This window comes from Nelusetta ayraudi, unplaced genomic scaffold, assembly GCF_046127955.1.
Source record: "Nelusetta ayraudi isolate G7.1 ecotype Tasmania unplaced genomic scaffold, CSIRO-AGI_Nayr_v1 ptg000132l, whole genome shotgun sequence".
NCBI classification, from domain to species: Eukaryota; Metazoa; Chordata; class Actinopteri; order Tetraodontiformes; family Monacanthidae; genus Nelusetta; species Nelusetta ayraudi.
The window spans coordinates 1638729-1665867 of record NW_027466182.1 but is presented as its reverse complement, the minus strand read 5'-3'; the positions used below and the strand labels follow the sequence as shown (position 1 = coordinate 1665867).

At 48.1% G+C, this 27139-nt stretch overlaps 2 protein-coding genes across 7 annotated transcripts in view; one reads left to right on the top strand and one right to left on the bottom strand.

The window, feature by feature from the left end:
• Window positions 1-330: 330 nt before the first annotated feature.
• On the bottom strand, window positions 331-7199 carry LOC142904824 (retinol dehydrogenase 12). Of its 2 annotated transcripts, XM_076051159.1 has the most exons (8): window positions 6992-7199; window positions 6757-6817; window positions 6262-6377; window positions 3817-3972; window positions 3600-3704; window positions 1923-2132; window positions 1241-1433; window positions 331-1042 (listed from the first exon to the last, which is right to left on the bottom strand). In XM_076051159.1, exons 2-8 carry the CDS (start codon window positions 6759-6761, stop codon window positions 940-942), a joined length of 888 nt encoding a protein of 295 aa, XP_075907274.1. In that variant the 5' UTR covers window positions 6762-6817; window positions 6992-7199; the 3' UTR covers window positions 331-939. The 2 variants fall into 2 exon arrangements, with proteins under 2 accessions (XP_075907274.1, XP_075907273.1); XM_076051158.1 differs by lacking the exon at window positions 6757-6817 and having other exon boundaries at window positions 6992-7197.
• A 543-nt stretch (window positions 7200-7742) lies between these two features.
• sema5a (sema domain, seven thrombospondin repeats (type 1 and type 1-like), transmembrane domain (TM) and short cytoplasmic domain, (semaphorin) 5A) overlaps window positions 7743-27139 on the top strand; it is a 144532-nt gene continuing 125135 nt past the window's right edge. For 3 of the 5 annotated variants that reach the window (XR_012929459.1, XM_076051153.1, XM_076051149.1), the window contains exons 1-2: window positions 7743-7961; window positions 14699-14830. The gene's annotated coding sequence lies outside the window, so the exon portion shown is untranslated. Of the gene's footprint in view, window positions 7962-14698; window positions 14831-24469; window positions 24995-27139 lie in introns of those variants that run through there. The other 2 variants (XM_076051151.1, XM_076051150.1) reach the window with 2 other exon arrangements.

Here is a 27139-nt window from a genome sequence, read left to right as displayed (position 1 = left end):
TTAAATAGCGCTGCACTACAGACTCCTCTAGCCACGGCTCTTACTAATGTGACATTCCTGCTGTCTTAAACACTCGCTCATGTGATCTGGATTACAGTAAAGTTCCTGAATAGGAACCTGCCATTTCCCGTTGCCCTTTTGTTTCCATTGTGCATGCTCTGTGGTGTGTAAGGAGTCTAAATGCTTCCAGTGATGTTTGCCAAATGAGAATCGTAGGTGTGGGACCATTACTCGATGTATAACAACTATATTATTAACAATAAAAATGTTGTGACCATTTTTAAATGACACATTGGAATTAAATGTCATTTAGGAAAAGACAACCATGGCTCAAATACAAAGCAGTCTTTATTTCAAGTAACAAGCACAATGCTCAAATAAACCTTTAATGTGTTGTCGAAGGCTTCTTCTTTTTCTTTTTTCTTTTTTTTTACAGTATGTACAAATTATGAATTAAAAATCCACCTTCGAAGCAGCAGCATGCTAAAGAATTGTAATGATTTCATAAAAACAACATAAATGCAAATATATGTTCTTTACAGAGGCATGTCTAAAAGTGACAATAAAACATGTTATATAGCTTACTTGTGATATATCTACAGTCTGATCTGTTCAGTGCGAAAAACTGACATGACAAACACTTCCTTTGATAAGTACTATTCACATACTATGACTGATAGCTTTTTATTAGACCTTTTATTTGAAGTTGCTTTGAGAGACTCTGAGCCAGAAAATGAAAGCAGAAAAGAATAGATGAAAGAAAACCCTGCATGAACCAGTGAAGCGTATGAAAAAAGATGCAATATTTGCACTCAAAAAAAAAAAAAAAAAAAATACAACTCTTACTCAGCAAAGATTGTGCACATATCCAGCGACAACAGCACCTCTGGTAGGGGAGAAAAGAACCGTTTGTGCACAGTTGCTTCGTGTTGCCACGTGTCACTGCCAGGTGATGCCCAGCATGCTGCAGCTGATCTCCCACAGTTTTTCACCCAAGTTGTCGTCAGAGGCCATCCTTGAGCAGCTCACGGGGGCACAGTCACTGAGCACGCACAACACAGAGGGGGACAAACAATGGCCATTACATGCTGTGTTGCATTTGAGCAAACGTTTGGGACGACTAAAATAACGGTCCGACGCAAAATCCGCGCAGCAGGCCGGCAGTTTTTAGCGGCACGGCGCCGCCGCGCTAACAGCTCTTGCGCAACCAGCGAAAATGGGAGCAAAGTGCTGCTTGTACCTGAAGTAGCCGCCGCTCTGGCGCTCCAGGTTTGGCTCCACGGCGCAGTAGATGGTGGTCTGGGCTCCTTCCACCGTTGTCTTGGTGAAGAGCTTGAAGATCTTCACCGCCACCTGGATGCACTGGTGCTGGTGCCTCCACAGGTCCGACTGCACCACCCCCGGGTGCAGAGAGAACACGCTCACCCCGGTGCCTGCAAAACACACTTATAATATATCACCTGCACCGTTGAACACTTTAATTACTGTTAACGGTTTGAAAATTAGCAGTGTCATGACTTTCATTGCTGCAATATTAAAGTGAAATCATTTTTTTTTGTGATGAGGCAGAAGAACATAAAAAGAACAATGCCATGAAAGTGTAAATTGATTCATCCGAGGGGCAATACGATGAGCCAACTGATGTATGAGAGTTATTAATTTAGACTTGCTTATGTAAGACTTTTATGCAGAGCTGAACACGGAGCCGCTACCGATTCAGCTCCCTTCAAAAGAGCGAGACAGGCTCTTTGTTTCCCCCGCCGACTTCAACAATGTCCTCCGCTCTCTGACAGGCCTCTGATCAGCGAGCATCACAACTCTCTCCTGCGTGACTCAAATTCAAAATGTGCCACGCAGTTATTTTTTTCACTCTGCGCTCCGCTGCGCCCCCGCCTTGAACGCGCTCTGCCGCCCCGCCTCACCCTGTAAGCGCTTGGCCAGGGAGCGTGCGAACAGGACGTTGGCCAGCTTGCTCTGGCCGTAGGCCTTGATGGGATCGTAGCTGCCTTCACTGTTGATGTCGTCCAGCCGCAGTCCGGTCCAGGTGTGGGCCACCGACGCCACCACCACCACGCGGGCCGGAGTGGAACGTTTGATGAGGTCCAACAGCAGGTGAGTCAACAGGAAGTGACCTAAGAAAAGGCATTGGATGCACACTTTAAAAAAAAAAAATAAATGGCCCAAACCTATCATCAGATTTCTATGTCCAGCATCTATAATCATCCAAAAACTTAACAGATCTTAGCCTCTTGTTTACTGCCTTCCCCCAAAATACTCGGTTTGGTAGACATGTCCAGAGGAGTGATTGTGAATATAATGGTAGGAGGATGCCGAGGTTGGAACGGGTAGGCAGACAGGGGCAGTATTTGTGCCCTTTGTGATGTCACAAAGGGCACATTTTCTGTGCTCTGTGTTTTAAGCAAACCTCTTCTGGGGAAAAACAAAGCAGGAATGAATTGGATTAAAGGATGGATTTTTCTCACTTGACAAGCTAGAAAAACAGGGTCTTTTTTGCAACGGATGTGACCTTGAATTGGCCACATAAACACTTAACACACAGGATATGTCTCCCCCAGAGCTAAAAATAGAAAGTTTAGACCAAAAGTAAAAAAATATCAACTCCATCCATAGTTTACCTTCCTTTATAACCACTGACAGAAAGCCTTGTGACCATATTGTTTTGGTCTGTTTTTCCTCACTGTGGGAGAGACACAAAGATGTAGCTCCAGACTATTGTTCTCCATTTCCTGTTGAACCCGTGACTCCAGCCGGGTTGGCTGTTACTTAAAGTCCAGCAATGTACAGGAAAACATGCAAGGTGCAGTACGTGCCCGCTCTTCGGGTATGTGTGCGCATATGTGCGTGGGTGACTGGGTTGCAGCACACAGTGTTCTCTGATTCAGCGTGATCCTCTGCTGAGGATACTGGGAAGGAAGCCACAGTCCGATGCTGTGAACAAGCTGACAGTTTCAAGACTGTAGAAACTCTGGTTTATACTCGAAAATTCAAGACTCCTAAAAATATTATTCAAAATGTTCTGTTTGTTCTGTTTTATGTTAAAAAAAACAACAACAAAAAGACAACAAATATTAATCTTGCATGGAAGCCACGTGGATTAGAACGTTAAATCTTGATCTTTTGTCTTCCTAGCTTCCAATAGAAACTGTTTCAGCAATTTGTAGAACCTCAGCGGATTCCTTAACCAGTCAGCCTTCTTTCCAGATACAAAGGAGACTGACAATGGTGTCTTAAGTGTCACGGAGCGCTCCAAGCTGCTGCAAGACACCATAGAAGAAGATCAGAATTTCACCGTTATTGCGGTGGGCGTAATTCTTTCTCTTCGCCCTGCAGAGGTTTTGACAAGAGCCGACGCGCTGCATAGCAGCCGGACACAGAGCCCAACTGCTCCACTCATGCTTCAATGTATGCATGTAGAAATACTGTTCATCCAATGGTGTAGGTGTTTTTTGTGTTCTCTCTGGGCTCCTACCTTATATACTGTTGGACAAAACCAAAGCATGGACTGATGTCACAGCCAACTGACAACAAATGAAAGTTCAAATCGCAGGCAGAGGACTGTAATTTCCCGTATGACTCACCCAGATGATTGACCCCCAGCTGCATTTCGAAGCCATCAACCGTCTTGGAGTGGGGACACATCATGATGCCCGCGTTGTTGATCAGGATGTTCACTTGCTTCTCCTCTAATGGCATAAATGACATGAAATGGCACACAGCCGTATTGTCGTTTCTGAAATGAAAGTGCCTGTGTGTGTGTGTGTGTGTGTGTCTACGAACAGAGACATGCGCACCGACCTTTATTGATGACTTCGGCAAAGGCTCGGATGGACTGGGTGTCGGATAAATCCAGTTTCCTGATGACCATGTTCTCATTCCCGGTGTCCTCCAAGATCTCCGTGCGGGCCTCCTCGGCCCTCTCCAGGTCCCTGCACGCCATCACGATGCGAGCTCCTGCAAAATGAGTTGAAAAACGTCTCAGGATAGACGAGAGAATTTAATAGCAACTTATCCAGGATTGATACGAAGGCAACTTTCCACCCAGGGGAGGTTTAAACCCATCAAAGCTGCAAAAACCTGCCGCTCGGTGCTGAAAGATTAAGGAGGGAGTGGCCAAAGTGTCTGTGTGCGCGCTTGTGGAACTTCCTCTAATCTTGTTACATTAGTCATTTAGCATCTCATTGAGCTCGAACGTGGCCCCTCCGACTGTGTCATTCCCGCTCAACCTCTGACGCAAATGACCGTGCATTTCCCCCTTAACGAGGACACGGAACCTCACGCACACACACACACACACACACACACACACACACACACACACAAGCATACATGTATGCACCCTCCTCCGTCCTACGAACACGGTGGACATTCTGGAACAAAAGAGCCATTAAGCTGCGGGCTCAATCAGGGTCTTTGTGACGAGTCCACGCTCAGTGCTCTGTATCGGAAAACCCCCGGTTGTTCCAGGTAGCCAAGTTCGCTCAATTAGATGATGGAGTAAACAATGAGGGTGGAAGTTCACGGTGAGTGAAGGAAAACATCATCCAGGATGTGGCCAGTACGCATAAACGAACTTGGGCAAATTGCTCGTTTATGTTCACTAATTCACTTCTTTTTTTAATTTTTTTTTTTTGTTGTTGTTTTTTTCTGTCATTGGACATGACCGATTGCTGCGTGAATTGCCCTCTTCCGCCTTGCTCACAGCCTGATGGCTTCCGGTTGAGACGTCCAGATGTGCTCGCCTCAAGGAAACCACCTTCTAGTATGAATCTTCAAATCTAATCATGTTGCCGTCCTGTCCTGACGTAATCCCATTTACCGAGAGCACTCAATTTGACCGTGACCTCTCCAGGGACAAGGACAACATCATTTTGTTTGTGACCCACTTTTCATCTTCCACATTGTTCTATTTTCACAGTGTGAGTAGTGCAGGTCCTGCATCTTTTGGCTTTCGGATGATGGTTGAATTTCGGTTGGTTGTCTTCAGTTGTTGGCGTTTTGTCTTTCTTTGCTGTTTATGAAGCGATTTTTCTTCACTCTACTTAAGTCAGCCTCCTTACCCAATGCAACAAACCTTTTTTTTCCACCCTTGTTTTCCTTCCATCGCCTCCGCCTTTCAATGCGGCTGGTGGCAACGTGTGAACAGACGGCACGCGGAATACCTCGCCGCACCTCAGGCACGGTCCCAGCGACGCCCAGAAGGTTGACGCTGTCAATTTTTAGACGTGTTTTCGCAGTCGTACTCGCGTTTGTTTTTTTTCCCTCACACAGGCAAATTCCACGAGGGGAAGGACCACCCTGACGTTAATCCTTATTTCCCCTGGGGTCACGAAATTCCAAGAGGATCCATATTCTGGGCTGAGGCCGAGTCCTCGTGGCCCAGTACGGCCACCTTTCTTACAGGTGGAGCTGTTCTATTTCTTCAACTATGAGAACAGACGCACATATCTATATATCTTTATGTATCAAATTCCATTTTCCGCCAACAGATCCCTGTTATTGGTGCCCACTGGACCTCTCAGGGACGAGGGTAGACTACTTTGCCATGGCATTTTAATTGCGGGCGACCGTGGCAGAGCTCAACTGGTTTTCACACTATTCACCCTGTGAGCGTCTGTTCGTGCACTGCTGGTCGCACCCTCCCATCGCTCTTTGTTTCCTGTCTCGCTCGGGAGGGGAGCGGACCCTCACAATGCTCCCTCTGTGCCCCTGACGGCTTGTCTGTCATCCCTTCCCCTTTGTCTCGCTCTCGGACTGCCCTGGAGATACTCTCTGTCTTTCTCTCTCTGTCTGTCTTTCTCTCTGTCTTTCTTGATAATTTTCCATCTGTTTCGTGCAATATGTCCTTCATATATATCTGGCAAATGTCCCTGTTGCGGCACAACAAAGGCCCATCTTGTCTTACGTCTCATTGTATGCAATAGCCCGTCTGCCCTGCACATGTCTCGGAGCACGGAGGTCATTAAATCAAGCATTTCATCAAGAGTTGCGCGTTAATGACAAACATGGTTGGGATTAGGCCTAATTCAATTCAGCGGGCCAAGAGGCAAAAGGGAGCAGGACGTGTGATCAGGCACCGTGGTTGAAAGCCCTTCCCAGACACACAAAAGTGCTCAACTCCACGGGAGGGAGAGGAATGTGCGGCGTGAAAGTTGGTGAAAAGAGGAGAGAGGAACATCAGCGGGAGCGGGGTGGGAAAACAGACGGCAGGGTAGCGGCAGGAGAGGCGGGTGCGAGTGGTACCTCTTCTGGCCAGATCTCGGGCTGTTTCTTTGCCAATGCCGGTGTTGGCCCCGGTGATGATGACCGTTTTCCCATCCAGCCTCTCCTCCGAGCACCAGCGATGGCAGCACACGTTGCTGAGCGAGATAGGAAAAGAAGTGAAGGGGGGGGGGGGGAATAGCAATATTTTAAATAGTCATAAAACATAAAAACATTATGTCATAACACTGGGCGAAAGAAAGTACAAAGTGTTACGAGTGGAAAGGAGTTAAGTGCCCACTGCTGTCAGTAATCTACTTTGTGTGAAATGTGATCCTCAGAGGAATTTGTTTTCCACCCCACATAATCAGAAACATTTGAGTAACATAGTCAGAGGAAAACCTGTTTTCATCACGACAACATAAAATGCCTTCCCGCCGGGCACGTGTTTATCCTGTACATCTCTGGTTGAACATGTCTTGATTATACACGAACAATAATTGGTTTGCTCTGTTTTTTTTTTCCTCTGGCAAATACCTCATTCGGGCTGATTGGAAGAAATATCAAATCAACAGTGGGAGCAGAGAGCTGCGGGAGGCTGTGGATCAATCACTGGACAATATAACACACTTCAATAGCAGATCAAAACAAATGAAACGCATGCAAATCGCACCGGTCCATTCCACTGGCAATAAGTGGAGCCAAACATTGGCTCGCGCTGCCGGTCTCAGCACAGACGGACGTCGACGCCGAATATGATTTCGGTCCTTACCTGCAGTACATCTTTGCCCAGCAGCCTCCGGAGCCCGAGAAGCACTTTGTCGGGAGACAGATAGAGCCCCTCCACTCCCAGCACTTTATGCGATCATCTCTTCCGCGCGTCGCCGCGTTCACGTTGTCGCCGCTCGGGCCAATCGGGAGCGAGAACGCGCCTCTTCGACTCCCAAGTTCCCACAAGCCCTGCCACAACAGGCAGTCCGTCACTTGCTACTTTGTATGGATGACTTATATGCGACTCTGCGTGCATACACCGTTTAAAAAAACAAACAGTCTACGTGTTCAGCACAGCCACTGAATCCATAGAAACGCACATTAAAAAAAATAATAATAATAATACAAAAAAATACAAAAAAAACAAAACAAACCAATGATGTTGTGATGTCACTTTCTGGCCACAAGAGGTCCGCCTACACCAGAATTAAGTCGATACCTCTGAGCCTGAACGTCGTCCATCCATCCGTCGTTTGAGTAGGAGAGGACGGGATGGCTGTCACTCATCTCGGCCACCAGAGGGCAGTGTGACATCGTACTGTTCAGATTTAGGAATAGTGACAAAACATTTATTTTCCCTCCAATTATGTCAGCATCCCCCTAACCAACATGAAGTTCAAACGCGACTTGTAACCTTGTGCTTGATTTGTAACAAATCAGAAAATAAAAATAAAAACCCGTTGTGTTTGTGTTTCAACGGCGCAGGCGCGTTTTGATTGGCTCGCTGTGGCGGATGGCGCGTACGGTGGTGGTAGCTACGTCATACTAATTCAAGAGCAGTGCGCGAAAGAAAATTAATATAGACGGTAAGTGAATAAAGCCAGAGGCCAGCAAGGCTGCCGAGAAGAAGAAACGACGGGGGAAGAGGACAAAACGGCTAATGGCGTCGAAAGAGTGCCTCGCGAAGATTTTTTTCCTTTGGCTTCGTCGACGTTGGCTCCGCGACTCAACACTCAATTGAAAAGACACGGGTAAGAGAGGGCTTGTTAAAATAAGAACTATCACACTGTGAAATTAGTGGTACACTAGTTGTGAGTATGTAACTTAATATTTAGTATGTATATTTTGCTTAGCTAATGCTAATCTTGTAGTCGTGGTCGTTGCAGTCGTAGTTGTATGACGCGAGCCTCATTGGCCAGGTAAACATACGTTGACGTTGCCAAACCAAGTGATACATTCGATATAATAGAGTAAACCGTAAAACAAAAACAAAAAAATGATGCAAGAGTCGGTGTTGCTTTACTAAAAAAGTAGTCTCAGTCTATCTATCTATCTATCTTCACATAAATGGGCATGACTCAAGTAAACCTGTTTAGTTTTTACACGTATGTGCCATATTTTATTGTCAAAAGATGTATGACTGTATGTATCTATGGTGTTTAGTGGAACGTGTTTCATACATTTTCTGCAGTCTTAACCATTTTTTTTAAGGTTTTGGCTTAAATATGCTTGTCAGTACCAGGGCGCGCCACCAGAGAGCAGTATTGCATCAGCACTTAAGGCACAGTGGCGGCTGCTGCCTTCACCTGTTGCACACGCGCTGCCGTCGTTTGGCCTCATTGCTGATTTATGTCGTTGATTACACTTTTATTCGTGACAGGGAATGGCACTGACATTTGTTCTAAACTGGGAGAGGCGAGGGGGGAAAAAACGAGTAATTGGGCTCGATCAAGATCAATGGTACAGCCCTCTGGAGAAATGTATAGCAGAGTAGATACTCAAGGACATTCATTTTTCATATCTGGGATGCTGCAAGAATGGGGCGCATACAAATGAACTGAGCACATGGGGGCAAAGAGAGTGTGTACCCACTTGATTATTGGATTCTGTGGCGAGCGAAACACTCTTCATAACAGATAAATCAGATGCATTTGAGAAATAAAAAGCATGCCAAACGCGATAAAAACAAATAAGTGAAATCACGTAGGGATTAGAATGTCTTTTTTTTTGTCAGCAAATATCACTTAACATACGAATAGAGGAAATCCATCAGCAACCCAGCCTCCATTCACCGAGTTACTGATTTATGTCTGGGCTAATGTTACTGTCAGATAAACACAAAGGCTCGCTCTGACTAACCGCCGCCTTCAGTGGAAATGTGCTTCACGTGCGTTGGGGGGGGGAAGCAGCGACTTTTACATCGCGCACGCCGCTTTGCCAATCATTATGTCTCGACAGAAGCAGCCGCGTAATAGATGCAACACGCTCGTCGGGGTGAACCCACCGCATTAGCAAGGTCTTCAAGGCCGTTGGAGAAATGGAAGCAATGGCTCTATTACCCCCTGCCTCACAAGACTATTCCTCCTCCTCCTCCTGTGAATGTTTGAGGGGCACCGTGCGCATCGTGGGGAAAAAGTCACACTTGAACTTTCGAATCCATCGCATTGCAGAAGCGGGTGAGGACGGGTGTCAGAATTATTTATGTTCCTGATTTCCCCCAACTCGAAAAGTCATTTCGGGGGAGGATGCCCATCGCTGGTTCCCGACGAAGAGGTTTTATATTTGCGCCGTTTAAATTTTTATTTCGCGGCTTATCCACTTATGTCCTCACTTTAGATCTCCTCTCGCTGTTTTGCATGTCGGCCGGGAAAAAATGCTGCAAAGATAAATATCCAGTTTTATGCAGAGCAACACAGATATGCAAACGTTTCACCAGCCGTATGTACCTTTGCTATCTTTTCTCCAGCCGTTTGCAAATCTCGTCTCCGCTCAGTTTTGTGAATACCTCGCAAGGCCTCCGAAATCTATCAAGACATACGATCTTTGTCATCCATCTTGCCGAGGTCTAATCTGGAGATTTTGTCTGTTCTTGGAGCATGTGAAACCTGAAAAGAGGGAGAAAAGGATGTTTCGCCAGAACTGCATCGATCGTATTATGACCTGATTTCTCACAGCTTTGTCTTTTAGCAAGCGGAGCCAGTCAAGGATGGACTTTTCCCTAATTTCCTGGGAGTTCACTGTCTGGCTGGAGACGCACTGTGTATTATTATCAGAGAGCAAAGTGGATTTTGCACCACACGGGACCTTGACTTAAAACCCGGCCGAGTGCTTAGCTTTACTCTGTGTGCTTTTAAGTACCTCTATAGGCTGCCATCAACGTCAAGTGTCATCCGTGTTTCTCCGGCCCACCTCTGTGGACGCAGTCTGGAGAGTAGCGACCCGCCTGCCGCTCTGCATCTGCTCGACGACGGGATGAGTGACGACGTCTGAGTGTCAGGAGGGAGGGATGAGAAGCCGGCACAAGCGGGCGGGCGTGCGTCTGGGTTTTAATGATGCGGCTGGAGAGACGTACCTGCCCGCTCCGTTTCAACAATCTATCCTGAGCCGGGCCGAGTTAATAATTAATTCTCCGGAGGAGCCGCTCGGCAGTGTCTGACGCGCACGTTGCGGTCCCGCCGAGTGGGCGCGCTCTCCCGCGGGGGTCATTTGTTGGCCAGCGGAGTCAATATGTTTTTGCATTTTTAATCCGGGGAAAATGTCTCCGAGTGGAGAGCTGTCACCCAAGCGAGCGTGTTTGTGAGTCATGTCTGCCGCCCGCTGAATGCCAATGATGAAAAATAAGACAAGCCTCTTGCCTCTTGAACGCTCCAGCCCGGGCTCCCGTGACTCACCACTTTTATTTACATCACAGCTGCACGCACACAGACTAAGTTTGTGGAAATATTTGCAGAGACTGCAGCTTTTTGCAAAGTGTTTCATTTCCCTTCGGCAAATTGGGTTTTTTTGACACGGCTGGCTGCCTTTTTTTTTTTTTTGTTTGTTTTTCTTCTATTCCTTCCGTGAGTTGTGGAAGTGTGTCGACCCCCCAGCGCACAATGCAAACTTTGTAAATACAAACCATTGCAGGCAAAGGTTTTGCGCCAGGCTGTGTCAGTAAGTCCTCGCAAAACATCACATGCATGAATGGAGAAAGTCTTTGAGAGTCCGTCAATCCCTTTACTCGTAGCCCACATCCACGGCCACCTCCGACCTCTTGTTAATTTCCTCCTCTCTCGTCTCCGGCTTCGGCTCCCGGTGTCTCACTTTTGCGGGGAAAAAAGGCGCCTCCTGCCTGGCGGCCCCAGGAAGTGTGAGAGCTCTGTTGTTCCCGTTTATCAGCTTAGGGAGAATTTACATTTTAATTGAATCCCGACGTGCGGGCCAAACAATACTTGCTGAGTAACTGGAGTCCCTTCAGAGGAGCGACTCGCAGACTTGAAGTGTGAGTCCAGTGGAAATGACAGGCGCGTCAGGCGCGTTTACTGACGACGCAGAATCCGCCTTCACGTGCCAAGACCGCTCATGAAGCCATCACCAGGAATATACTTTGATCGCCCGTGCCTGCCACCGTGTGTGTGTGTGTGTGTGGGTGTGCGCGTGTGTCCGTGTGTGCGCGCTCGCTCATCTGTTTTGACGGTTTGATCGTGCCAACATTTGTCATGCGTCTGTTGCCAAGAATATCCTTGGAACTTGCGAGGAAAGACAGCGGGGAATTTGAGTCGGACCCAAGGTCGCTCTGCGGGCGTGCGTGGGCCCGTGCGCGTCTCTGTGTCTCTGTGTGCGTGTCTGCGTGCGCAAGGCACAGACAGCATGTGTGCGACCCGGCTCACGCGGTGGTGCAAAACTCTGTTTTTGCTGCGGCTTCAGCTTCTTGGACAATTCCTGCACCTTTAAAGTCGAGACCCGATTCATGTGGAGGTGATGCCAGGCCTGGACGGGAAGTAACGTCAAGCCTGGACAGGAAGTGAGCCAACAAAGCACAATCAGCGGAGGTTAAAGAAGAGCACAAAAACGCTCCCTCCCCCCCATGAAATATTGTTAACTTTTCCTAAGAAGAATAGAGGTCTGACTCTGTGTGTGTGTGTGCGTGCGTGTTCTCCGATCACTTTCAGATAAACGCTCTATCATACTAATTAGCACCCACTCCCACACTGGCTTTGATGTGGCGTGCTGGCCAACTTTGCTGATGTGAGGGTTTCGGTCTAATGAGATATGAGATAAAACGTTGTGATCCGTCAGCACCCGCCTTTGTTTGGCTTCTTTGCCTTCTCCTTCTCCTCTTGTCTGCTCGAGCCAAGGCATGAGACAGGAAGTGCGGGGCCGCGTGCGCGACGTCGTTAAGTTCACCCGAGTCCGGGTAATGTTTTATGCCTTTTAAAATCATTATCGCCTGCTGAGTTACATTAAAACCATGGTATGCCAAAAAAAACAAAAAAAACAACAACACAGCCCCCTGTGATGTCACAAGGGGTATTAATTCCTCACCTCAACTGACATCGCCCCCAGCAAGGTCTGATTAGTTGTGGACTAAGTAGTGTTTTCTGGGGATCTGAAAAGAGCGTTTCTGGGCTTTTCTTTTATAATTAAATGATGGGAGGCAACACAACTGGAGTCCAAGATAGAAAAACATAGATGTGAAAGTGGGTGTAGTATGGGGCCTTTTGAAGAAACGATGCCTTCATGTCTCCCTAAAGTCCAGTCGGAAGACAAAGATGAAACCCCATGTTAGTTTTGAGGATGTGCGTGCTGGGTTTTTTTGCATAATTAATGGAGCGAAGCTTCTCCACAGGAGTCCATTGATAAGTGGATGGATAAGTATGTATATATGCGCATTATCAATTCCACTTTATGCTAAATAAATAAGTAAAAAAAACAAAAAAAAAGCCTCTCCAATGCAAAAAAACCCCCATACATTTCCTTCAGAGTGGGCTAAAGGTTTTGGCTCTCCTGCTGAAAGACCAACACGCTCAAGCACAATTAAAATGCTCGGCCGTGACAGAGAGCCGCCGAACAGTCAACCGACTGGACCTGAAACGAAGTTGGATAATTGCGTCGAGAATGACCTCCCACTTCTGCCCAACAAAAACACACTCCACTCTTCTCCCCGCTTAAAAGCTCCGGCAGTGAAGACACTCCAACCGGGGAGAGTGTTATTGTAACAGTGAGGCAGATAAGGGCCAATTAACTGATAATGCCCCCATTTTTTAAAAATCAGTGTATAGAAATGACGAGCGAGGCAGTTGAGGAGAAAAGAAATGGACATTCTGGAGATTTCCAAAAGAAACGCAGATGATTTTATTAACTTAATGGACTCTCACATCAGGGGCCGTTGAGCGAGCGCTCGGAATGCTAATCTCCGCGGCGGCGGCGGCCAGAACAATGACCCGGACCGAACGGCAGGTATTTCATCACGTCCGTTGCCATTAACATTCAGGGTGAGGCTCTTTTGCGGAAAACACGGCACCTGTCTCGTCGGCGTCTTTGATCTCCCGGCGATGACCCCTTTAATTCGGCTCCTCTTTCAGAAAACTTCAGAGGCAGACAGTAAAGCGAATCGATGCCGACAACGCGAAGAATAAATACATAGATAAATAAAAGAAGGCAGACAAAGGGGGAAAAACAACGAACATCAGCCACTCCTTTCTCGCAACTTTTCCAGTGGAGGAAGTGGGCGGGCTCAGCCGGCTCTGCACCTCCTCCTCCCTGGCAGATTGAGAAACAAAGCGCCTTATTCCATTACGCTGTAAATCCAATGTCACGCTTCATGCTCTGCGGAGGAGTGTAGCAGGAAGCGGGATTGAATGCGATGGCGCCGGGGGGTTGGCCATGTTTACACAAACCCCGCAGCCCCCGAGGCGACACCGGTCGCCTGGGGTCCGTCGGGGCGAAGCTGGCGGCGTCCTCGGCAATTAGCTAATCAATGGAGGGGTTGATGATGGGTCCCAGTTGGGCCAAAAGTGGGAACGAGGAAGCTGGAAATGAGCTCTTGGCTTCAGCTGGCTCCGCGCTCAGCCAGTCGTTCTGTTTACGCCGTTGCTTATTCCAACCTGGAGAGCGCTCATGGGAAATGTCGGGCCCGCAGGGGAAGCTTTCAAGTGCACGATCAACTAGGGCTGGGCGACTTTGGACAAAAATAAAATCCAGTTGTTTTTTTTTATTCTGAAAACTCAAATTTCAATTTCGATTATTTTTTTTACTTAAAACTACAAAAGACAATGGAATAAATTACTTCAAATAGGTTACCTTTATTTCTAAAGAAAAATAGAAAACAAAATTCCCTATTGGGAATGAAGTGCAACTGAAAGATACTTTAAATGCTCCTTGGGCTTAGTAAACAACATTTGCAGTCTTTTGGACCAAACAAAGACGAATGCCTTGGGATTCATGAAGCGGAAAATCTCCCTTTGACCAAACTTCAAAGTTCTTCATAAACAAAGATGAAGTTCCCGTATTTGGAAGTAAAGTGGAAACTTAAGAACCAAACACAAATTAATGCCCCTGTGAATAAAGTGACACCCTTAACTGTCTTTCACCAAGCATCGCTTTAAAAATAAAAGGTTCTTCTGTCATCTTGAACAACGATGAATGAATATAGTGCAAAACTTTCACAGTAGAGGCGCACAGCCCTGAAGCATGCGAGAGGAAAATCAATTTTAAGATTTTCCTCTTTTTTTAAAAAACATTGTCTTGACTAATAAATCCAATCCGATTTCGATTTAAACTCGATTAATCGCACAGCCCTACTGTCAAGTTAATCGTTACAACTTCAGCCGCTCAGAATGTCAACTTGCACGCGTGGGAAGCTTGCTCGTGCTTCCGTGAAAGTCAAATTTCCAACCGGGGAATTTTGTTCAAACATTCACTTGATCTATCCCCTGTCTGTTTGGTGCAGATATATGACGTGTGTTTTTTTTATAAAAATCCCCAGATGCTTTTCGCCTTCTGAAAGTTCCCGAGGAGCTGAGCAGTAATTACAGTGTCTCCTGGCGGCGGTTCGCGTGTGGCGCACGGAGCAGAGGAGAGCGAGCGGGGGAAGCAGATGTGTGAACGATTGCGACAGAAGCTGTCACCGCTGGCAGGGGTAAGAAGAAAAAAAAATTAAACGCTTCAAAAATGTCTTTAAAGCCGCTGATATTGTTTCAAATAATATCCTCGCCGGGTTTTAACTTTTCAAGGAAGATTTACGAGGCCTTAATCTGGTTAGCGTCTTATACTTTGCCGACCCTCCACTTGGTTTGATTTATTTACTGGGGAAGTCGCGGGCGCCTCTCCCGGTAATCCGGCTTCCTCCCACAGTCCAGAGTCGTGCACGCTGGGGTTAAGTGGCGAGTCTAAATTGTCTGTAAGCTCAAGTGTGAGCGTGGCGGGTTGCTGGTCTCTCTGTGTGGCCTCTGCGATAAACTAGCTGGAAACCCTGCCTTCGCCCAAACACAGCTGGGACCGGCTCCAGCGCCTGATGATGATAATTAAATAACCTCACCGGTCGGCCAAGCCTGTAGCGTCTGCGCATCACGTCTACAAAAAAAATAAATAAATAAAAAAATCAGTCCTTTATGTTTATATATATTTTTACTCCCTTGTTGAATTGACTGAAAACACGCTGCCCGGTCAATATTGTTCAAAGCATTAGAGGCCGTCTGCGGTCTCTTGTTTCCCTTTGATTCCTCGCTTTGAAAAGGCACTTTTACTCCGTGCATCGCCTTCGCATAGTTCGCCGAGCGCATACCCCCTCCCCACCCCGAATGAACCGTTCAGACGTTCGCTTTCATCTCGGCCAGCGGCGCAGCTCAAAGATGGGAAAAGGTGAGAGTGACTCCGGGAGGCGGAAAGAGATGGCGCGTTCAAAGCCGAAGCGAGATTTTCCTTTCTTTTTTTGGGGGGAGGGAGTTTTTTTTTTGGGGGGGGGGGTTTGTTGGCAAAACAAGTTGTTTTAAGGGGACATTTTGACGGTCACGCCTCGCCAAGACTGGCCAACTCCATCAGTACGCAGAGCGGCTCCGGAGACATCAGAGGAGAAAAGGGCTGCGTGAATAAATCTGGAGACGAGTCGCCACCCCAGCGGACAAGCAGGCGTGGGCGGGGGGGGGGGCGTCTTTGATGAATGGTTGAACAAATTATACTCCTCCTCCTCCTCCTCCTCCTCCCTTACAGCACCGTGCACTATTGACTTCCAACCTCAGACTGGTGAGCTGCCAGTAATTGAAATTAATTAGCTTGTCTAAAGCAGAGGCAAAAACAATTACCCCGGGCGCACCGCGACGTGTCAACAAAGCTCATCTCGTCTCAATAAGAACGGATTTGCTCGCGGAAAGTCTGCGCTGCCACTCGACAGGTAGAACCTCCCATATGATATAACGGGAGCCTGTTTAGTTAGAGGTGCCTTATTCATTCATTTAAATTTGTTCCCGGGGTGGTGGATCTCATTTGAATGGATTTTTTTGCCGGTACAAAGTGCTCCCCGCCAGGGCGCCGCTGCCTTTAAATTGTGATAAAAGCAGGAAGCAGCCAAGAGTTTGCCTCCGACAAAGTCAGTGATATGGAGCCCCTGTGACTGGCCGAGACACGGCTCATTTATTTGTTTGTCTTGCAATACCGCGGGTGGCCACTTGGAAACACGGAAATGCCAGCAGAGCGGCGGTAACGCAACCGTTTTTTAATAATAATCCAGTAGATCTACGAGATGAATGTATCAAGTGAGCCGTCCTGCGCGCGCCGGTGACATTTTCCTTCCTGTTAATTGAAGTCAGCCTGCAAAGTGCCGCCAGGTTATACGGCGGTGGTGAAGCGATTCCCCCAAAGCTGTTTTGTGCATAAGTGAGGCCAGCCGACCGTGAAGGCCCCGCAGACTCGGACAGTTTTCCCTTTCCCCCCGCAGCAGCGAGGAGCCCCCCTGCATAAATCATCCTGTTCAGAAAGTCTGGAGATAGAAATTCAGCCTAGCGAGAAAGCCGGTTTTTTATTTTGGTTTATTTTGTGTGCACACCTGCCTGTGTACGGAGCGTCACGGTTCACGCAAATATGAAAATGTGGAACGGCCTGAGCGGCCCGACTTCCAAGGGAATACAGAATCATAAACCCCTGGGGAAACTGCTTTAAAGGACCAGTGTATAATATTTGGCTTGATTTATGATTTTTGTAAATGTAAAAGCTCAATATACTGGCCAAAATACATAAACAATAGTATATACCCGCAGTGCGATAAAAGTAATTTGGTTTTCCGACCCGTAGAACAGTCCTTATTTATATATAAATATATACATGGAGCAATAAGGGTCTTGCTCCTAGTTAGCTGCCGTCTAGTACCACCATATTTCTAAGTAAGGCGGTGATGGACCACCGTAGTTCACTGGCAAGCTCGGAAGAGGGAAGGTACGGAGTCCCGAAGTTGGACAAAAGTGAAAGAGCGCTGCAATCAAAAATGCAACCACTCGTTGTCGCTGTTTCTTCTTAAAAAATCTCCAAATGTTACACACTTAACCTTTAATGCTTCGACAAGACAGCCTCACAGACGGAGACGATTCAGCCAATCTGGAACCATGTGGCTGCGGAGGCCGCGTATTCATCAGTGTTTGTAAACCCGGCGTGCAGGAAATCCGCTGCACAGCGTTTGTTTACAGTGCGGGCAGCTGTGTCAAGTGGAGGGCCAGTGAAGTCGCTCCAAACAGCAGCAGGTGTGCGTCGAGAAACGGGAGCCGTCGTCGTCGTCTCTCTTCCGGTTGGGAAATTGGAGGATTTCGTCCCCGACGTTGGAAAGCAATCGCTTCATTACCCTCCCCCCCCCCCCCCCACCCCCCGCCCCTTGCGGACGGCGCACAGTTTGTTTGTCCGCTTAATCTGGAGTGTAAACCTCCGGCGAGTGAGCGGGGCTCCCTGCAGATAACGCAATACCGAAAAGCCCAACGAGATTCCTGGTTTGAAATAACACGTTTATCGCACGCTGACAACGTGCCGCAGGCGGTTTTAACCCTGCCAGACCTCGGCCTTTACTGTTTTTAATTGAGTGACTTTGGACTCCTCACCCCCCCCCCCCCCCCGAGAGCTACTTACCTTTCCTCTGCGTATCCCTCCGGCTGCAGAGACTCTCTTCCCCCCCTGTCTATTAAGACATTGCCGCCTCGGCCGCCTCGGATGAAATGTCTGCTTAACAGAATCAGCTAGCTGCGCTCTCGAGAAATACACGTAATTGTGCTTCACAGCCACGTCCCCTGTCCGTTTTTTTTCTGACCCTAATTAATCTCCAAACGGCCAACGGAGGCCGAGGCCTCACGCCTGCACGACCTCAGTTCTCATGGCTATTTCGTCTCTCCGCCCCTCCGCCCTTCTTCCGCTAATGGCGTGCGGGGGGAAAATATCTCTCTGTTCTTTTTTTCTTCTTCTAGCGTTCTCCCCCTCTGCTTTCACCGGCTCTGGAGTAATGGCGTCGCCATTAGCCGAACACTTCCCACCATCCGTCACAGGAGGGAGAGAGTGGGGAGGACAAAGACAAATATTGGCTGGCACTATCTGGTAAAAGAAATAAATAAAGGGAGAAAGATGACCCCGCTGGACCCCTGTGTTGGGTTTCATTTTCGCATGAAGTCCATTTATAGGGCACCTTTGGTCCGAGCGAGCCGGTCGCCAAAACACTCCATCATTCACCTCAGCCGCCGCAGGCAGAGGTGGACCCGACTGATGCCTCGCGGATAAGAGGAGGGGCGAGACGAAGGAGAGCTTCCGCGGTGACGCTTTAGAGCAAGTCGTTCTTTATGTGTTTAATATGACAGGATTCAGCGGGATCGATAAATTCTAATATCGCCATAGTTTTGCGTGCTGGCGCTTCGTTCGTTATGTACGTTGCCATGGTGACGATTAAATTGAGTTGACTTCACAGCCCGGTAGATGGTGCCGGGTGCCTGGAAGACTGCTGAGAGGGCTGAGCACGGCAAAGGTGTGATTATGGCGTGATTTATCGGGTAATAAAGGCCGCGCAATCTTATCCACTACCAGTCAAAAGTTTGGACACACCTCATCATTGTAATGGTTTTTCTTTCATTTCGATGACTTTTTACCGTGTAGATTCTCCACTAAGATGTCCAAAGTGAGTGAAATAACTAAATCACATCTGGTGATTTAGATTCTTCACAATAGCCACCCGTCATTTAAAGCATATTTCGAGTTATTCACACATTTTCTTTTTTAAGTTTTGTCATTTTTGTCCCCAGTACAGTAGTAAGTAGTAAGAAGAAAGAAGAAAAAAACATGAATTGAAGAAATTGAACTATTACGTGCATTTGCAAAGGACAGTTTTTCACTCTCTGTGGCCCTGCGTTGAACAGGCAGCTGGTCCAGGGTGGATCCTTCCTTCTAAGACATAGGTTAGCAACCCTTCGGTGACCCTGAGTGCAGGAAAGAAGGGATAAAAGATGGAGGTCTCTCTCTTGCAGTTATCTTTTCAAGTGCTCTTGCAATCACTTCCTTAAGTGTTGAAAATGTCTGGCAGAGGCTGGTACTCTGGAAGGTCACAGAGTGGTTATCCTGACTTGTTCCCTAAGAGCCACTCGTGGATAAATAGCTGCACTTTGGCCGTGGCGCTTAAGCGTATGCATTAGCGAAAGCACGTTGAAAATACACGACGCGTCCACGACTGCGGCGCACTGTTACGCAGCAGCGCGGCGGAGCGATGCAGGGAGCTTCGCCGCGGCAGCCAGCCCCGAGCCATCACGGTCCGAATTAGCATGTGAACACCTCTGCACTTGATCTGCAGCTCGGCCGGCTGCGAGCTCGTCACCATGCCAGCGTGACGAGATCAGAAGATCGGCCCGGGTCGCTCCAGTCAGGCCGAGCTCCGGTGAAGCAAATTGTTTCCTTAAGAATACTTTTCACCGTTCCAGTGCGTGTGCGAGCTGTTTAGCTCCCTTCTGCTTTGTTTTAGCTAAAGTTGCGCTTTAGCTAAAACAAAGCAGAAGGGAGCAGGTCTTGGAGATCATCCTGCGCGCACCTGGTTGTTACGGCTCGAGCTGACGCCGCGTCAACTCGCTGAGTTTTCTCCTTGCTGCAATTTTCAAGCTTAAGAAAAAGATGCCTGAAGGTCGTTCTTTCTCAAAGCAAACTAATAAACGAGCGTTTTGCATGAGCAGTAGACTCGGTTTAAAGCAACTGGCTGCGAGCCTGCAACCTTGTTCCAGGTATGTTTGCATTGCTGTTAGGGCTCTTACGGCTGACTTAAAGAGTTATGTCTGATCTGATTCTGCCTTCGCTCTTACATTTAATGCTGCGTTGGCATCTGATGTGTCCAATGTGCTTTTTTCATCTTCTTTATCTTTACTTCTTTCTACACTGTAGATTCATACTGCAGACATAAAGTATATGACTAAGGTGTGTGGATTAATGTGGCAATAGGAAAAAAAAATGTAAATAAATGTTATGTTATATATCTTTTTTTAAATGAAGGGTGGCTATTCTAGGTCATCTAACATGTAAAACTTGTTTGAGTTATTTCACGCTTCTTTGTTTAATACATATTCCATAGGTGTTAATTCATAGTTTTGATGCCTTGAGTGACCTCTACAAAGTAAATAGTCAGAAAAACCATTAAATCAGAAGTATGTGTCCAAACTTTCTTCACGTCAACTCCGATCACTTCATGTGTCTGGAAATATAAAGTGATCGGAGTTGACGTGAAGCCCTGTACCTTTAAAACCTCCCCATCAAATGTCATTGAAATCCAGATGTTAGTCATCGTTCAGTGTTATCAAGTCTGACATTTTCACCGCCGCCGCACCGGGTCCGCTGGCCGACCGACTGGAACGCGCGGCTCCGCTGTTGCAGGCATACTTCAAACGGCAGCGTGACAGTTACGCTCTCGCCGTCCCAATCCCTCCTCGCCGCCGAGCCGGTGATCGCTGCGGACCGGCCGGTGCCGCGCTGCGCTGTGACCGCCGCCGCCGCGGGGGCACAGTAAGGCTGAGTAAGCCTGAAAAATCGCAGGGCTTTGGCCCCTCTGCGGCGCGCGACGCCTCATTGAGTCTGCAGGTAGGAGGCCGAGGGTGAGGAATGATTGCAGTCCTTCACAGCTCACGGCTTCCCTCCGACTCCGGACTCTTTTTCTTTTCTTTTTTTTCATCCTCACCCGGCTTCTCCTCCACTTGGACTCCCACCCCTGCGAGTCGCAGAGTCAATCCTACTCAATCATGCGTCTGTTTGTGTGCGCGTGCAGGTGTCACGGTGCAGCAACCTTGCACTTGGCAAAAAAATGCTTAAACGTACGTGTCGCTTTTGCAGCGCTGCATTTTTTTTACATTTTTTTTTTTGGCTGGGCTGTGCTCTTTGGTTGGTTGAGCTTGAGCGGTGCAAGCTGACCGGCGCTGAAACTGATGACTACCTTCTCCTTCAGTGTACTGGAGACAGAGACGCATTCATCTGCATGCATCCATCTTGCAGGAAGAGCTTGTAAAAGTGCGACAAAAGTTGGAAGGTGATTGGAGAAACCCCTACGTCTGTCACACTCAAGAACAATCGCAATTTGCACGCTTTGCTAGTGTGACCAGATTGGTCAAGCTTCCTGTTGTTGCAAAGAGTGAGGTGAAAACATTCAAACAGAGCAATCAAATCTATAACGGTCAGCTGACTCAGCCTCTGGGCTCCCTATTGGTTGCGGACGGCAAACGACTACCTCAGACGTTCAGCCTCTCCAGCCGCCGATGGAAGTCGATTGGTTACGGATCCCGGGAAAAAAGGTGACTGAAATCCGGAGCTTGGCAAGAACGGACGAGAGCGATCGCAAACAAATGCGATCAATCGACGGCAAGACGCGAGAGCGGGAGCCCCCCACACCCCACCCCACCCCCCGCGGCAAAGATTACTCGTAAAAATCTTTGACTTTGCGAATTGATGCCGCTGTCGGCCTCGTTTGAAAAATGCCACGACTGCAGAGCATGAAAAGTGATGCATGGGGATAAAACTGAGGGCATAAAGATCTTCAGCGCGCATAAAGACACCCAGGAGGGATTCTGTGTGGTGGTTGTTGTGTGTAGGCTGCTCCTCCAGAAAGTGAATTTTCTTTGTGGTTGCCCGGCCACTTGTGTTTGTTTTTCCCACTATCCCCACCCCTCCCACACACACACACACACGCGCGTGCTCTCCATCTCTCTGTCGCCTCCTACGGTGATCTCAGAAGTCATCCTTCACACAGTCCGACGGCTCATTTGACGACTCGGCGTCGCCCCTGACTGATGAAAGCAGCTCGGCCGTGCAGTCCTGCCGCAGCTCGGCGGGGTCACGCCTGTGCCTGCGAGCGACTGAGACATCCATTTCTACGGCGGGCGAAGCCACGCGGAGCGAGAGAGGCGGTTTGGAAATTCATGAAAGGCTGCAGCGCCGTTTCAGATAACGTCTTTGAACCGCAACAGCGACGGCGAGGAAATATTTGCAGAAAAAAAAGACACCAGACGTTGCTTGAGACGTTAATTTGTGTGGTCGTGATGCACTGAATAATATCTTGACATTCTTAAAGACAGCTTTTGCCAAAAGCAGAATATTTAGACCTCACGTTAAACTTTTAATGCTTCAGAACAGAATCTACTTCTCGGTTTGACTCGGCGCAATTAAACGACAGAGCAAGCAGTGTACTTTTTTTTTTTGATACTGTGGGGAAATAACAGGGAGTCCTGGAGCAGCAATAAAAAAAAAAAAAGCAGCGGCATAGTAAATTTCGAAGCAGCTGGCTCATAATTTTAAGAAACTAAACATTAAAAGGTTCTTGGTAGCTATAAAGAATTTAAGCCAGAGGCGGCACTTGTGCAAAATTCACGTTATTCATGTTTTCTAACAGTCACTCCTCCAAGATGAGAAAAGTCACCTTAAACTTCTTAGGGTTGGGGCAGGCTCCACTACCATTAAGCCTGTCCCTTTGTGATGTCACAACAGGATGCCGCACATCGGTGATGACGTCCCACTTTGCCTCGCGGCTGATTTGTTTTTGTTTCCTTCCAAACTTGTGGAAAGTCTGACAAACAAACTGTCCTCTCAGCAAGCCAAAAAAAAAAAATATATTGTTTTTTGTGCACGGCTGTAAACAGAGGGCTACGGTTTCTGCCATTTGGACATGTTTGGAAGTTTTTGGGGAGATTGGTATATTATTGTATATTAGGTGGACTAAATTAATTCTACTTACTACTTTCCTTTTAACCAGTAGTTCAGCGTGCTTTTTTTTTTTTTTGCTTCCAGCCCTATGATATGAGTGTACAAGGCGGCTGTGTGATTCTCTAATTATTACATCTGTCACCACATTCATCCTGCCGTATTTTCATCCAAATCCAGGCTGGATTTGAAGAACAGATCTGCTGCCTTTTTTTTTGTCTCTGCACAAAGCGGCCGGGGGGGGGGAGATGTTCGTGGCATTTCCTGGAGTGGGCAAAAAGGAAAAAAAAGCTCAATGTCTGACTTCAACCCACATTTTTATGAAAATGGGCTGATTTACATGCACAAACACACACATGCGCAGAGGCAAGCCGGAGAGGAGGCGTCCGCTCTCACTGTTGGATGAAGAGGCGTATTAACAGCGTGTTGTTGACTCGTCTGTCAAAAAGGCAGACGGGTGCTTGTTGTCAAAGCCCCGGGGGGCGGGGGGGTCGTGCCCGACACTTTTTTTTTGGCTGCCGGATCCCGATAGAGGTCGGCCTCATTGGCCGGGCGCAGAGTAAATAATTAAAGCTATGATGCCTGCACTCGAACTGGCACCCTTAGACAGGTTTACCGTCTGCACTGATCGCTTATTGATAATAAAATAAAATGAACCTTTGACGGGCACTGTTCCCTCTGGTGGGAACAGACTTTTGGATCCCAGCGCGCGGCGGCGTTCCATCCCCTGGCGTGGCTCTGCTCGGTTTTGAATGCCCTTGAAACCGAATCCCTGGCAGCTCGGCCCGGGGAGCGTGCAGCAGGCCAGAGGACTTTGCAGGTTGAAGGACTCTTGCCCGAGAGTAAATGATGACGTAAATGATGAAGTTAGTCCAGGCAGGAGGTGAAGTCGGTCTGCGCTTGCGATATGTCTTAGTCTCCCCCCCCCCCCCCCCCCGCAAGCTGTGAAACTGTGATCTCTGGGAAGCATTGTCACTTTTACATTTCACTGCACATCCTGTGAGCGTGTGACAAATTAATTTCTCGGGTCTTCAACCTTGAAACGGCATACTTAGCCCTCTGTTCGCAGCCTGTCACAAAAACACGACTTCCAGAAAAAACACAGCCTGCGAGTAGACACCCTGCTGGAGGGTGTTGTCACTCACCCGAGATGGATATGTGTTCCCTTCCTTCTCATTCTGGCACACAGTTTCGTCTTTTATGTGGATGTTTTTTGAAAGTGGACCAAGTTGAAACCACAAATGACGGAATTTTCTAATTTCACCATAACTCACTGGAATGATCCTCTTGGGGAAGGGCAGCTCCAGTTGGAACTTGCAGATCAATCCAAACGAGCTCCAAGGTTGCAAAAACGACAACAACAACAAAAAATTATAACAATTCACTCCAGCCCTCTCGCTGGCTTCCTCTTTCGCTTCTTCCTCCTCCTCCTCCACCTGCGGGACAGCTGTGCCACGTCTCTCTCTCTCTCTCTCTCGCTCTCTCTCTCTCTCTAGTGGGGGCGGGGGGATTGGAGGGACGGGGAGGCGGTGTCGTCCTCCAGACACCAGCAGCAGTGCACGTTGCCAGCGCAGCTGTGTGGCTGGGAGCAGGCACCGGACGGACGCATCTTCCTCCACCATCTCCTCCTCCTCTTCTTCTGTCTCTGCGCTCCGTGTGCGCAGGCTCCTGCACTCTTAAGGACAAGCTTGCGTCTCTTTTTTTTTTTTTTTTTTTTTTTGTTTATTTCCAACCGACACTGCTTTTTTGGGGGGCACCTCGACACCCCTCCAGCGGCGGGTAGAGGAGAGGAGCGGCGCGGAGGCACATTGTCTGTGGCGCAGCGCGACAGTGCGGTGTCCGGTTACAGACCGCGCACCGAGGAGCACCCGGCGCACAGCGCGTCTCCGTCGGGGCTCAGATTGCTGCAGCAGTGGCGGCAGCGGCAGCAGCAGCGGCAGGGCTCCGGAGGGACGAGAGCCACGGAGGAATCCGTTTTTTTCACTGACCGATCTCGGCGGATTTATCGTCCTCAGTCCATCTTTGATAAATATATTTCCACATATATTGTCTTCGCCTCTCCAAAGTCGCTGTCGTCACGCGCAACTTCGCCCTCTGCTAGATGACCGGGAGTTGGACCCCTCACTTGGTAAGGCGTATTTTTGTTTGCATGTTTGTTTGTTTTTGCGTTTTGTCAGTAGCGGTCCCTCTGCGGGTGTCTTCTCCATAAACGATCCTCTGGTTTGCCGTCTCCATTAATCTGCGTTCCGGTTTTTCTCATCGTGCGCGTGTTCCCCGCGATATCGCTCGTTCAGAAAGGCGCGGATGTGACCGTGTGATTGTCTGCCAGTGCAGCGACGACGCGAAAGTCCAACATCTTCGCCTGCTGTAAGGAAAAATAATAGTCAGTTCCCGAAGTTTTGACCGCGTGCTTTGCGCCGCGAAGCCGCTTGGTGGCGCTGGCAGAGTGTGGGCGGCAGCGGACACCTGACTGAGCTCATCGCGTCGTTTGTCTGTCCTTCTGTCTTCCCACCTGTGATGAGCATCGGGTTTGACGGACAATTGAATCAGTGTTTATGCTCTGCGGCCACCCAGAGATCATTTCAAGGCAATTAGACGATAAATGTTCCTTTTGATGATCTTTAGAAGAGAGTAAGAGTGCTGACCTGGTGGTCGCAGAGTTAAATAATACATTTTTCTCACCTAAATTGCTTCAGTTTTAAAGGTGGATTTGTTTAGTAGGCTTGGTGTCATTGCTTTGATTGCCCAGTAGGTGCGATCTGCCCAAATCTTGCTGCCAGCTTTTCCCTCTGTTTTGCATTCAATAAATTCCTAATCTTTTAGTGAACTTTCGGGACCTTAAGAGCACCTGAGTGCAAACTTCACACAAAGAGCTGCGCTGAGGTCTTGAAGGCTCCTGCCCAATGTTATGATGAGCTTTGAACAAAAAAAAAAAAACTTCTAACACTTGGCAAGTTTTTAAATGAAAGTCAGGAAGAACTTTGTGTCCTGACTCACGACCGTGGCCCCAAGTATGGTGAAAAGAACTCCAAAAACTCCGGAGTTCATTGTGCTTGGTTCAGTGGAGGAGACATTGTGCCTGCCCACAGCCTCGTCCTTGGTTCGAGATGGTTTACTTGAATAATAAACCCTGACCATTATTATTGGACCCTTCGCTGAGCTGCTGCTCTAAACGGAGCCGCATATTCGACATTAGGCGACATTATCTAAGCAAAAAAAAAATTCCCATCTTGACTCTGCAAACGTGAAGGAAAACTTCCTTCGTGGAAGGTGGCGGCGGTGCGTGGGCTCTCACCCCGTTGGCAACGTAGCTTTGGTTGTCTCAGCATCCAGGGCTTTGTTGGCGGACGGCTGATGAACAAACGCGCGCAACAAACCAGCAGCGCAAGGGAAGGAAAGTCTGCGACGCGACGTGACGTGACGGGTCGCTGCTGGAGTGCTCAAGCTTGTGACAAGTTGCCTTTTTTTTTTTTTTTTAAGGCTTGAAATGCCAAATAAATACCATGGGGCAACACATGAAAAGAGTTCCCCATTTAGACAAAGCCATTGAGTGAAAAAAGTGAATTTTGTGACTTTCGAGCAGGTAATCAAAACGCTCATGTTGAAACCATTCACCCATTCACACTGCATCCACACTGATGGTATTGAAAGGAATCAGCGAGGGTTCCAACAGGCTGCCTTGCGGACTCGGAAATTGATTCGGAAATGAATCAACGGTTTTGACAACTGACTTGTCTACGTAGCCGCTTCTTAACATTGAAGTCTAAGACATCTTTTACGAGTTCCTCATTCTGCTGACTCGGATCGCTGTTTTAACTGAATTGCGCGCTTCTAATCGGAACTTTTTGTTGCTTTTGGCTGCCACCTCACCTGCCCCCCCAGAGTTTTAATTAGTTGATTAAATAAAAAAAAAAAAAAAAAAAAAGACTGTCGCATCACTCCGCTCGTGAGCAGCACACGAGGCTCGCGGACGGTCCGGAGCGCGGCGGCCGTTCGCGATTAGCGTGATTGATATTTGCACTGCGCTTGGAATTTGCCCGTGCACTGACACATGGAGGAGGGAGAGGCAAAAAATGCACAAACACTGCAATTAGTCCCCGCCGGGAGAATGCCGCGCCGGGAATGACCCCTGTGTCCTCGCCGGGCTGTGCGGTCGCCACAGAAACCGCTTTGAATGACAAGCCCCATTGTCGGCCAACCTTTGTGACCCCCCCCCGCCGGCCCCCCCACCACCTCCGGGTCTCCAAAGTCCTGTTGGGAGTGAAAGTGAAAG

What these genes read in the sequence shown, in the direction of transcription:
- LOC142904824 (XM_076051158.1), bottom strand. An exon ending in CCTGGCCAAGCGCTTACAGG is followed by an intron (nt 1,434 to 1,922) that starts GTGAGGCGGGGC and finishes TGTGTTTTGCAG; the next exon opens with GCACCGGGGTGAGCGTGTTC. An exon ending in CAGAGCGGCGGCTACTTCAG is followed by an intron (nt 1,043 to 1,240) that starts GTACAAGCAGCA and finishes GTGCGTGCTCAG; the next exon opens with TGACTGTGCCCCCGTGAGCT.